Here is a 13,632-nt window from a genome sequence, read left to right on the forward strand (position 1 = left end):
TCAACCTAAAGGAATCGATGGAACAAGATTCAGTAATTGCAGCTATCTCAATTATTGTTATTTTGGTTTAACTGTTTTCACAAATCTTAATGCTATCACTATTTAACATGGAACGCTCTCGTACCCAGTTGAGTGGTGATAAGTGTTGATCGAATGCTGGGTTTGGTCAACTGAATTAGGAAAACACAAGGTTTATTATGGCTATCCTAATAAATTTAAGGTTAAATGCTTGAATTGCAATAATGCTGAAATTTACCTAGGATAGATGGCCACTCGATTCAACCCGAACCCTTGAACCAGAATTCGGTAAGACTAATTTTCTCTTATTTGTTTAAGTGCTTTCTTATTCTTTTAATTTTAATTATTAAATTTCCTCACTCAATTATAGTATCCACTCAGTTTAGAGATTACTGATTTGCTCCCTATGGGATTCGACCTAGCACCACTTTTATTACAAATATCTTATTGGGGGACTAGTACTAATTTTGAGGGTTTCGACAATCCGTCAATCCCTCATAGCTCTCCCAAGTATTTTAACTTAAGCATCGGAGTATTCCCATCGAGCGAACTCCCAGATAATCCTTCACTTTCCTATTCTCAGGTACGTCCGTTGCCAATTACGAATCAAGCATCCACCAGGTAGGAGTGTCCTGATCGCTACATCAAAACCGTACAGCACGACCACTGCAACACGACCGTCTTCAATCTCTGATTTTTGCAGGTAATTCCAAAACTCTATAAATCAACTAACGGGAGACTGTAAATCGACCGATGGGAGGAGTCTTCAATTTGGGTTTTTCAAGCAATTTGAAAACCTGTAAATCAATCAACGTGTTCGCTGCTTTAATTTAGACAATAGTCATCGACGTCGACGACTATTAGGCACAAGAGTAATCAGCTGTGAGTCATCGGGGGGGACTCGTGGGAATAAAAACAGATATTATAGCTCCACTGCACATTTTCCTTCTTCAAAATCAGGTCCGATCGAGCAGCTCCTCTCCCATCACAATCTCATCCCTCTCTCTCTTTCAGCGAACTAAAATATAACAACCCCGGATACATTGCTCATCTCCCCCTTCCTCTCGATAGGGGAGCAGCGGTAGGGAGGTGATGGATTCTCTCCCTCCGGTCTCTTCTCTCTTACCTCCCTCTATTTCTCTCTCTTACCTAGGGTAGTTATGAAATAAATGCCTGAAGGACAATCGAAGTAGAAGCAAACTAGGTTTGTGGACCGACTTGTGCTCGAGGTCGTTAATGGCGGCCATGGTGGAGGTGGTCTTGGAGTAGTGGAGATTGGTCTTGGTAAATGGGAAAGTAGGGTGATGCTAGAAGTAGAAGTCACATATGTGCTCTCAAAGGTGAGATCGATGGGGTGAAAACGAAGAAGAAGAGCGGGAAGAAGAGAGAAAGGGAGAGAATCATCCATAGTCGTTGCTTTCATATTGAAACAAGGGAGGTGAGATCTTTGCTTGTTCGATGCGGCAATCTTGCAGATTTCGAGCTAGGGTTTTGATGGAGCCACCGACTTCAGCTCTGTTCTAATTGTCGAAGGGAAGAGCGAGAAAGCTGACATACGTTTTTTTCCGGTGCTCTGTGTTCTCGACCTTCTGTTCAGATCAGTGCCTTGTTTCATAAAAGAAAGAGAAAGATAGAGGGAAGAGAGAGACCGGAGGAAAGTGGTGTCGGTGTTCTGTTGGCATCGGGGATGAGGGTAATATTGGATTTTAAGAAAAGATTAATGGTCACGTGATATTACATGAAACAGTAGAAGTTAAACAACAGTTTATCAATTAATTAAACAGTAGAAATAATTTAATAAATTTATTTTAAATAAAAGATATTTTTATTAATAATAAAAATGAATAAAATTTAAATCGAATACTGAAATTGCTATTTTTATTACAAATTTGTGACATGCGTTGCTAGCTAGTTAAATTAATCAAGTAGAGGGAAAAAAGAAAACAAGGACCCACCATGGGATGGGAAGAAGGATTAAATATCTCAACCCATCATTTGACTTTGTTTGAATTGCACTATTCCAAAGCAAAGGCTGCTCAACGTGAAAAGCGAATGGGAACCGCGTTCTCAAGCTGCTCAACGTGGACGCTATTGTGGTGGCTTTTGGCTCCTTTACGGTATCACCGTCCACTTGTTTTGAATTCCTCCCTAAAATTCCCTCTCAAGTCTGACCTACCAAATATCCGCTGCACGCGGCAGGGCGATGTGACATGAATCCGGTTGGATACTATTCCCATTTTCGCATTCAGGTGGCTATTTCCTCTTATTCCTATATATATATATATCCACAAGCACTTAGTTTCTGAAACACTATTGGATCTGTTTTCTAGCACCCAATATGGATAATAGAAATAGAAAGATTTACTCGGTTCCAAAACATTGATTGATGCATTTGGATTAGGATCACTCACACCAAGTTACAGATGTTTCTCTCTCTGTCTTATCTCTCTCAAGTCTCATTAACTTCGCTGGCAGATTACTACAAAGAAAAAGATCAAACAGCAAATTGTGCAAAAGACATTAACAAGAAACCGTGTACTCTTTAGACGATGGCTCGCAATTGTTGACCAAGCCAATCAACTCCACCAGTACTTCATGGTACAACCCTTGGGTAATCCATGCATTCAAATTAAACCCGGTGTGTTTTCAAGTTGCTAATTTAATTTTTGACCATCTATCTCAGCTCCTATAAAAGGAGTTCTTATCTCCTTCTCTACAATGTGTATTGAATACAGAACTCCATCTCCATATATACACTCCAAAGTCCACAGCCTGCCATGTCGATTTATGGGATTCAAGGCCAGCAGCTTGAGGTCACAGGTATATATATATACCATATGGTCCATATCCATGGCCGAGTTCCTCTGCATTTACATACTCAAGCAATCTATTATATCTGCATTACTTTACAATATCAACTCCCCACAAATTTTCTTCACCTTTTGTTGATGGGTTTCTCTGGTTGTAGTTGTTGGATGTACCAAGTTGAAGGACACAGAATGGATTTCAAGGCAGGATCCATACGTCTGCTTGGAATACGGGAGCACCAAGTACCGGACCAGGACCTGTACTGGTGCGTTTATATCATATCCATCAATTCACCCCCTTCTCTTCTTCCCTCACTTTGGATCTCTATTCTTATTTGCTCAATCACATTTATTCTTGTTTCTTTTCTCTGTGGACAGATGGAGGCAAGAACCCCACTTTCCAGGAGAAGTTCATTTTCACGCTTATAGAAGGCCTTCGAGAGTTGCATGTTATGGTTTGGAATAGCAACACCCTCACTTCAGACGACTTCATTGGGCAAGCAAGGTAACAATCACCCCAGTCTTTGGATATGATTGTTAGGATTATTACAATTTCCAGTCTCTCAAGTTCTTTATTAGGGACTATTTGTTTTTTAAATGTTAAGGAGGAAAGTCGGTCACTGTGATTTTGGTTCTCATTGATCAAGATATTATGTTCTTTTTTTATGATTTATTTGGGGTTCATAAGAAATTCATTTTCACGGGGTATTACTTGTCGGATAAGTGGCACCCATCTCTCAAGTGATGGATAAGTGACTTTCCCACCTGGGGCAGGGGCGGAGCTAGAAGGGAGACCAAAAGCTAGTAAGGATGGATTGGGAGGGGAGAGGGGGCAAAACCTAATAAATATAGGTAGGAGGCCAAGATCTAAGGGGGAATTAAATGGATATTATGGGATTTTTAAGGCAGGAGGGCATGGCTCCCCACCGCCACCCGGGCTCCACCTTACCTGGTGGGAAAGTTGTCAACACTTTGATGGGACAAAATTGTCCCTTTTAATAATGGCTTTTTATGGCTAATATAATAATTGTTATATTTATTTAAGAAATGAAAGAACATGGATAAATATATTTACTTGGATAAGTAGTTTCCCGTTACTATTTGGTGAATATATTAAATGGCACTTTATTAATATAAAATCCCCCAAAATTTTAGTCTCTCTCTCTGCTGAATTAATTATTTGTTAATCTTTTCTCTTTCCATTATTTTTTTATAGGATTCAACTCCACAAGGTCTTTTCTCAAGGCTACGATGACACAACATGGCCATTACAATGTAGAAATGGCAGGTAATTATAAAAGAAAATTAATAATGAAAACACTTACTATTCTTCTTTCACTATATATATATATATATATATATATATATATATATATTTTTTTTTTTTTTTTCTTTTGAAGGGCTATACAATGGGGGTACGTAGCCCATCCCCCAACCCTGGCGCAGCCTGTCACAAGTCTCTATTACAACCAGCAGGAAACCTTATCAAACCGGCTGGTTGGCACCTTGCAAAATATAAATAATGTATATTTATTTTTATCTCTTAATTATTCTCTTTTGATCTCAAATATAACTGTATATTTATTTACAACATAACGTCCAATTGCAGATACTCAGGAGAAGTTCGACTCATAGTGCATTACCCAAATGCCAACGTAAGCTTTCTCTTTCCATGGTCTCTACGAGACCACTACTTAATTACAAGTGATAAGAGTTGGATTTTAACATTAGACTTACATTATCTGTCCATTTGCAGAAATTACCAGCGACAAGCTACGCCATGTCTGCAACACCATTGGGAGCTGCAGTCTCTTTCCCACATCCTCAATCTTATTACACATCACTCCCTCCTCCAGCAACATATCCACCATCTGGTTATCCTCCTCCTCAGCAATACCCAACAACCACCTATACCACACAGCCCTACCCACCTCCACTACATGGAACCCCTTATCCACAAGGTATATATTGCTTTATCTCTAGATTTTCTACTTCCAATCTATATTTTTTTTTAAGGCAATGGGTAATTTCATTAAAAATGCAAAGAATCTCAAATACAATTTTTGAGAGTATAATCAGTAATAGTAGACAAAACACAGCAAGGAACTCCCGAAAATGGGGATACACAGATTGATATGTATTGATTGATATAAAGGTTCAAAACATCGACATATATATATATATATATATATATATTGATTGATTGATATATATGTATTGATTTTCAGCACCATCAATTCTCTTAATAATATAAGTTGGTTGATTTTGATTATTTTAAATCTTAATAGTTAATATGACACATCTTCTCTCAAATTATAAAACCAAAAAAATGTAGGAAAATAAGTTTTGATCAAAATAAATTATTAATACACATTTTGCTTATCAAGAGTGTTGAACCTTAGCTCCTATTATTTTTATTTCTACAAATTGGAGTTTTATCTGATTATTTATTGAACATTTGTATGCAGCTCAATATTCTGGAATCCATCCGCCACCACCCAACTAAGTCGTTTGGCTCCATATCCGATGCTCATAGAGCCAACCAGGGAAGAAGGTGACTGTCATTGTGTGAGCAATGATAATAGTACTGCTAGTCATCTTGTTTAAATGGAGAAGAATGCTGTCTTTGAAGTCCCCCCCCCCTCTCTCTCTCTCCTCCCCCCGTTTTTTATGATGTTTGTATTCTTTCAGTGATTTTTTTTCATGTCTACATAATGATAATAAAGATAGATAAAAGCACAGCAATTAGAAAATCGTCTCCTAGTAGTATATTCATGGACAAGGCTGTTCTTGATCTCTCTCTCTCTCTCTCTCTCTATATATATATATATATATAACACTTAACGATACCTTGTGATTTTTTTATCCTCCTATACATATGGTGGTGAAGCTATAGGTAGAGTGCTCTCCTTCAAGGATGAAGAATTTGAAAGGGATGGTAGGATCCATCGTATGGACGCCAAAACTGTTGCGGAATGGGTGGACGAATTTCAAAAAATTTCTTACCTTTCTTCCAATTGGGAATCGCATTCCCTGATTTTAGAATCATATTCAAGGATCCTACTTGAACCAAACCAGACCAGATTTGAACCAAAAGAGAAGGGAGTGATTATACCTGACCCAGAGAAATAATATCTCCCAAAGTTGGTGTTCACGCCCAAAGAAGACACCAAGATCTGCTCTTGCTAAAGATGACAAAGCAACTGTCAAATAGAACCAGCAGAGTGCATCCTATGCACCGAATCCTTTACAAGAATCCTCTGGAAATAATGAGCACTGAACTGAATCAGCCTTTCAGCAAAGACTGATATCAAGAACTGTTTCTTTATCTTTCCCTCACAGAGAAATTGAACTGATGGTGGTTGGCAGCAGCTGATGGAAAAGAGAACTAGAGAAGAAAGTGGCAAACTACTATTTTTCTTCTCTAGGGTTTCTGAGATCCAATCTTCAGAATGCAGGTGTGTTCTCTGCGAAATCCCTTGGGTTTGAATTCTTGTAATTCGAATTAGGGTTTCCTCCACTTGCTTAATGATTAAAAAAACCTCCTAATCATATCAGGAGTTTCGCTTATCCAGATCTGTATTTGGATTAGGACTCTTCTTAATCTTATCTACAAATTAGATAAGCTTTTGGGCTCATCCTAATCTCAGATCCGCCCCCTTCTATGACTGATCAAATCAGCCCAGTTTGAAATGGGCTTTAGGCCCACTAAGTAATAAGTGCTCAATAGTCTTTCAAACTGCTATCCAGTTGGGCTTCTTTGTATGGCGTGGAACCCAAGCATTGATCTATACACCAGCCACATGGGTTCGGCCCAACCTCTGTTACAAGGCCTAGCCGAATTCACTAGAGAGCCCAGTGAACCCCTTGAGCCCATCACATGGACCCTATGGGCCCAACACTTACACTAAGTGGTCCCTGGGCCAAGCCATCTTATAAAAACCCAAGGACTATGGGCAGATGCAAGATTAGCCCATTAGGTATTATCCTAAATGGCCTTACACTTAATCTCTTAGCCCATAATGATCAAGCACTGCCCGACAAGAGAGGACCTCTCCCTCGGCTGCAAGGAACAGTGCTGCACTCTCTACTCATATGGATCCTGGGAATTAAAACCATTTGCAAACACTTTGAAATCATACATATCTATATATCATATATATAAATTTTGCAAAACGAAATTCCAATGATTGAAATCAATTGTTAGCAGTTTGGTTTCCATTAGAGAGAGTGCATCCCCAATCATTACCTTTGTTCGAAAAATAGGCTAATCCTGTCACTATAATCACCCACTCAGATGAATTCTCAGACTGTCCCAACATACACAGGTTTTGGCCCCCGCTAAGGATCTCATTGATTGGCATATCAAAGACAGCCCAATCGGACACCTAGTGTAGTATCATAATCGAGTCTAGGGGTAGGTGTAACTTTCTAATTTTGCCCATCAATCTCCAAGGTCTAGGGCAATACTGGAAATCTGGTCAAATTCAAGGGTTCAAGTAATCCTACACTACGTATGCCTTGGGTCTCACCCTGGCAGCTGAGACAAGCCACCCCAATAGTTGGCAGCACACCAGTGTCAGCCTTGGCATGATAAATCTCCCCAGACTTATCCAACGGCTGTGAACATTTAAAACCAACACAAGTCTCATTAAGTGTCCAGTTTTAGTGTCTTACACAGAAGTATACCACACAACATCAATCAAACATGTATTTATTTATTTACATTAAATATCAAAAGTACATCAAAGTCGATTAAAGCTAAGGGCACACAAAAACTATCCAACAGAATTATCAGGATTAGGGTTGCAAAGGGAGATAATAAGTATGCCTTCAGTTGCTTAGGAGTCTCAACAAAGTGGGGTAGCAATGAAGGTAACGAAAGTATCATGGTTGTACTTTATTCCCTCTTTTTATAAGGGATCCCACGACTTTAAGGAGAATGATACAAAAATGGGTTTGATTCCTATTAGGAAAATGAATCATTGTCTTTGTATCAATTATCAAATGAACATTACTATGATTTCCCCATGTGTCTATTGAGATCTCTTGAGGACAAAGTTTCCTTTCATTCGAGGATTGTCTTTTAGCACGTGTATGCTACTTCCCATCGTAGGTTCCTTGAGGTCACGTATCATGGCCAAGCCTAGGTTTGACTGCTATGTCTGGTTGTCCATCTTATCGCCTTCAAGATGCTTCTCTATAGCCATCATGATTAATAGGCAATATTATGTTCTCATTGCAAGTTCAAGATAGCTCTTCAAGCTCATCGTAGTTATGAGATGGCTCTTTAAGCTCATCGTAAGTTTTGGGTGGTCCTCCATGTTGCTACAAGTGTATGTGTGGTTTTGTTTCGATTCCTTAATCATGATCGAGGAAATGGGGAACTACATATACTTACAATTAGCCCCTTGCTTTTTGGTATGTGTATTTTTATCAACAAACATTTTTTCAGTTAGTGTATCTTGCAATTTGATGTTATGGAAGTGGAAATTGATGCCCATCAATTGCGATTTTACAATTGCCACGAGGAAAAGAAAGTTGACAATCTTTGCATTTTGTTAGGGTGATGGGAGTGGTTGGTGTTCATTCCTTAGGATTGGGTATCGCATAGCGATGGGGCTTTGTAGTAGTGAGAGCATGGAATGGAACAATTGGTTGGGTTGCACATTCATTTTATAACCCATTGTTTGGTAACAGGGACTAGATCAAACCCTTGCCTACTTTATATCCATTATGAGAGAGTGAAAATTTCGTTATGTTGGGTTTTTGTTGCATTGGATTTTGGACTTTGAAGTTGTTGTTGATATCTAATCATGTGTAGCCTAGTGAATGAAGGATTGTGGGTGGTAGCTCGGATGGGATATTGTTAGTGCTTCTATTTAATGGTGCATTAGACTGAAGGGATGGGAGATCCATCATATGGATGGCTGAACCCTACAAGAAGGTTGGGCGAAATTTCAAAAATTTCTTTACTCCCATCCGGGAATCCTATTCCCAATTTAGAAAACTTCATTTTCGAGGTTCGTTCTTGTAACCAAACCAGACTAAATCTAAAACTAAGATTAGGGAGGGATATACCTGATAAGGAATCTATGCAAAAAGCTCCTCCCAACGTAGGTGTTCATGCCCAAAGAGTGTACCAAATCTTCCCTCCATTGAAAATGACATAGCTTAGGATGAGACAGGATCAGTAGGTAGTTCTTCACCAAGATCTTGTGATTCTTTAGCAAGAATCAAATGGGGTAGTGAACACAGGTTCAAAATTGTTTCTTCTAGCAAGAAGCAATATCAAGATCAAATCTTGATCAGATCCAAGAATTGGAGATCAAACAACATAGGGCGGTAAGAGCAGGAAGAAAAAGAACTGAAGGAAAGATCAGTCTAATTGAGCTGTCTTCTCTTTGTGTTGTGTTTGATAGCATTTTCAGGTCCGCCTTGCTCTCTATTTATAACCATAAAGAGATAACCTCATAATCTGATTAGGAGTTTTCTGATCCAAATCTTTATTTGGATCTAGACTCTTTAAGTGATAAGGATAATCCCTTATCTTATCTACAGTACAAAATCAGCTTATTCCTAATCAAATTAGGAGTTTCCTAATCCAAATCTTTATTTGGATCTGGACTCTTTATGTGGATAAGAGGACCCCTATTTAATTAATCCAATTAATCCAGTTCGAAATGAGCTTTTAGGCCCATTAAGCTTTTAGGCTTACTTCCTTTTAATGCTGGCTAGTTTGGCTCTCTTTGTATCGCGTGGGATCCTAACATTGATCTACACATCAATCACATGGGTTCAGCCCAGCCTCTGTTACAAGGCCTAGCCGAATTCACTACTGAAATACAGTGAACCCCTGAGTGCATAACCATGGGTTCTTAATGGGCCCAACATTTATACTAAATGGTCTTTGGGTCCAGCCAAGAGAGGACCTCTCCCTTGGCTGCAAGTTACAGCACTGCACTCTCCACTCACATGGATTCCAGGAATTAAAACCTTTTGCAAACATTTTGAAACCATAATGTATATATATATATATATATATATATATATATATATATATATTGCAAAAACAAATTTCAACGGTTGAAATCAACTGCCGAAAGTTTAGGTTTCCATCAGAGAGTGCATCCCCAATCATTCACTTTGTTCGATAAAGGGGCTGATCCTATCACTATGATCACCCACTCAAATGAATTCTTGGACTGTCCCAACATACCCAAGTTTTAACCCCCTCTAAGGATCTCATTGATTGGTACATCAAAGACAGCCCAATCCGACACCTAGTGCAGTATCATAATCGAGTCTAGGGGTCAGGTATAACATTCTAGTTTTACCCATCTATCTCCAACGTCTAGGGAAATACTGGAATTTTGGTCTGGTTCAAAGTCTCAAGAAAACCCACATTGCATGTACCTCAGGTCTCACCCTAGCAGTTGAGACAAGCCACCCCAACCAACTTGGCGGTACACCAGTGTCAACCTTGGTAGGATAAATCTTCCCAGATCTATCTAACGACTGTGAAGGTTCTAAACTAACACGAGTCTCATATGTGTCCAGTTTAAGTGTATTTCACAAAAACACACCACAATAACATGAATCAAATATGTACTTTATTCATTTACAATAAATGTCATAATGTACATCATGTTGATTAGAGTTAAGGGCATACACTATCTAACATAGATGAGGGTAGTATGGTTTGTTGTTTCCTTTATTATATATTAGCCCCCTGCTTCTTGATAGAAGAAATTATGTCAAGAGGGGATTAGGTTGAAAAGTCATCAACCTTATTTTTGGATACAAGGCATTGTATAAAGAAGCATATGTTATGATGTTATGGCCCTAGATTATGTTGATTTTTAGCCCCCCCCCCATCTTGATAGAGTGTCTTCTATCGATAAACATGGTTTCAAGTACTTAGGCTAGGTTTACGACAACCCCCTATACTTATAGGAAAGATGGACTACCGGGTTTAGGTGAGTGGGGTGTCCAATTCCCTGTGATCGGAAATAGTTGAAGACGGTTTGGTTCGCTTGAAGAGGGGTGATTTGCCCACTGACACATTCGTGCATGTGGTGTGATGGTTTATCTGAGTAATGACTTTTTTTTTGAATGTGGCAGTTGTGTTTAAGTTGTTAGCATATGTGTCCTACACTTTTCAACGGTGTGATTGTAATTTGGGCAACGTTTCAATTCCCATTAATTTGGTGAATGAAGTGACTGGATGGTCGTGTCTATCCTTTGCCCACTGTATTTCAGTTCCCAACACATGTAAGGCTCCATTTAAAAGGATGATTTGGGAGGGAAATTTTTCTTCCTTCCCAAGTGTCATCTAGTGTCAAGGGTTATCGTCTGTTGCTGAGCTTCTATTGTTTTCGTTGGGCATTGCTTTCTTTTGTGAATGTCCTCTGATGGAGGGTGATTTGGACCGACCTCCTAACTAAGGGACACATGGATATGACTCGACGTAAGTGACAGTTCGGCATGATAGCTTGGCCAAAACTCGGTGTAATAAGCTTGCTGAAACCTAGCAGAATAACTCTGTAAGACAGCTCGCTACAGCTCAAGGCAGCTCGCTATAAAGGAGTTCAATATGTAGGAGCTTGCTTCATAGGAGCTCGCTACAAAGGAGCTCGCTATTGAGTAACACAGAGTCTTCGGGTAACGTCTTATCTGACAAGACCATGCTTTTCAGTCTGCTCCCACGTCTCTTGTCTAGTGGCGTAGCACCTACCAGTCTAGAGGACTGCGCCCATGTCTCACATCAGGCGGCGTACACACCAACTCTGTATAACGTCTCTCAGGTGATAGGACCATACCCTGCGACGGATACTTGTGCCAATCATATCAGTCTGACGAATAACGGATGTAGTAGAGAGCTAGAGGCGGTTACACCCAGTTTGCAGCGCATTAATATGTAAGGGCTCCGACCCCCAAGATAAAGGTAATTAAATTTTCGGTAATCAAGTAGTGTGCATCCCCACTCTTAGCTCATCATTACTCTCCTTGCTTCTCTCTCAGAGTTCTAACTTAAGCATTGGAGTGTTCCCACCAGCCAAACTCCCCGGGAGTCCTTCATCTTCTCCTTCTTAGGTGTTGCCCGTTGCCAGCTAGGAGCGAGTCCCCTTCCAGCTAGGAGTATTGGATAGTTCATTGTCCCCCTCTCTGTGGATGGAGTTCCCATCCTGAACGTGCCTCAGACAATGGCACCTGTGAACGCTCTACTCCCTTTCAGGGTTGGAATGACCTTCACCGAACCCTCTCTTGTTCCTCCTATGACCTCTCAAAATCAGCTTGAAAACCTAGTCCAATGCATGCAAGCCATGCAACCTCAGATGCAACAGGTCTAGCAGTTCCAACTAGATTAGTAACAAGGGCTGCACCAAGTTTCTCAGCTTCACTATCAGCAGTAGTTCCCCTCGCTACCTCAGACCCAGCAGCCCCTTCCTCCTCGGCATCCGGCCTCGCTGTCAGAACGAGCGTCCTTCTTGCCGGGGAGAGACCTCTCAGACCCAGAATCCTCTCAAGAATCAAGTCTTGTCCCATGGGAGGAAGGAAAGACCAGTCACCCCTACCTCTTCGCGCGCAATCAAGTCAGGAGGGTCCCAGCCTACTAGGCCTATGTCACCTCAGCTTTCTGAGTTTGTGGCCCCGCTTGTGGAGAACCAGTTTGAGGTCTTGGTCATAAACTCCAGGCAAGATCCCTTTATCTACAGCCATCACCAGCAATCTGTCCCCCTCCCTATGAAAACTGTTAGACAGTCTTGTATGCCCTTAGCTTCAATCGGATTTGATGTACTTTTGTTATTTAGTGGAAATAAATTAAAGTGCATGTTTGATTCATATTGTTTGGTATAATTCTATGTAAAACCCTAAAACTGGACACTCATAGAAACTTGTGTTAGTTTTAAATGTTCACAGCCATTGGATAAGTCTGGGGAGATTTATCCTGCCAAGGCTGATACTGATGTGCCACCAAGTGTTGGGATGGCTTGTTTCGGCCATCAGGGTAAGACCCTAGGCACATGCAATATGGGATTGCTTGAACCCTTGAACCGGACCAGATTTCTAGTATTGCCCTAGACCTTAGAGACAGATGGGCAAAACTGGAAAGTTACACCTGACCCCTAGACTCGATTATGACACATCACTAGGTGTCAAATTGGGTTGTCTTTGATGTGTCAATCAGTGAGATCCTTAGTGGGGGTCAAAACCTGGGCATGTTGGGGCAGTCTGAGAATTCATCTGAGTGAGTGGTCATAGTGACAGGATCAGCCCATTTGTCGGACAATGGTAATGATCGGGAATGCTCTCTCTGATGGAAACCAAACTGCCGGCAGTTGATTTCAATCGTTGGAATTTTGTTTTGCAAAAATAAGATATATATATATATATATATATATATATATATATATATATATATGTATGTATATGTATGGTTTCAAAAGATTTGCAATTTAATTCCCAGTATGCATGTGAGTAGAGAGTGCAGCACTATTCCTTGCAGCCGAGGGAGAGGTCTTCTCTTCTCGGGTAGTGCTTGATCATTAAGGGCTGAGAGGTTAAGTGTAAGACCATTTAGGATAATACCTGATGGGCTAATCTTGCACCTGCCCACAGTCCCTAGGTTTTTATAAGATGACTTGGCCCAGGGACCACTTAATGTAAGTGTTGGACCCATAGGGTCCATGTGATGGGCTCAAGGGGGTCACTGAGTCTTTCAGTGAATTCGGTTGGGCCATGTAATAAAGGCTAGGCTGAACCCATGTGGCTGGTGTGCAGATCAATGCTTGGGTCCCACGCC

At 40.3% G+C, this 13,632-nt stretch overlaps 1 protein-coding gene across 2 annotated transcripts; it reads left to right on the forward strand.

The window, feature by feature from the left end:
• Positions 1 to 490: 490 nt before the first annotated feature.
• On the forward strand, positions 491 to 5,621 carry LOC148865396 (elicitor-responsive protein 3-like). Of its 2 annotated transcripts, XM_088975300.1 has the most exons (11): positions 568 to 721; positions 2,050 to 2,135; positions 2,218 to 2,267; positions 2,494 to 2,616; positions 2,754 to 2,838; positions 2,987 to 3,091; positions 3,204 to 3,330; positions 4,042 to 4,113; positions 4,435 to 4,480; positions 4,582 to 4,786; positions 5,294 to 5,621. In XM_088975300.1, exons 3-11 carry the CDS (start codon positions 2,229 to 2,231, stop codon positions 5,329 to 5,331), a joined length of 840 nt encoding a protein of 279 aa, XP_088831426.1. In that variant the 5' UTR covers positions 568 to 721; positions 2,050 to 2,135; positions 2,218 to 2,228; the 3' UTR covers positions 5,332 to 5,621. The 2 variants fall into 2 exon arrangements, with proteins under 2 accessions (XP_088831428.1, XP_088831426.1); XM_088975302.1 differs by lacking the exons at positions 2,050 to 2,135; positions 2,218 to 2,267 and having other exon boundaries at positions 491 to 721.
• Positions 5,622 to 13,632: the final 8,011 nt, after the last annotated feature.

Source organism: Nelumbo lutea, chromosome 3 (assembly GCF_056320005.1).
Source record: "Nelumbo lutea isolate HS-2025 chromosome 3, American lotus-T2T, whole genome shotgun sequence".
Classification (NCBI taxonomy): domain Eukaryota; kingdom Viridiplantae; phylum Streptophyta; class Magnoliopsida; order Proteales; family Nelumbonaceae; genus Nelumbo; species Nelumbo lutea.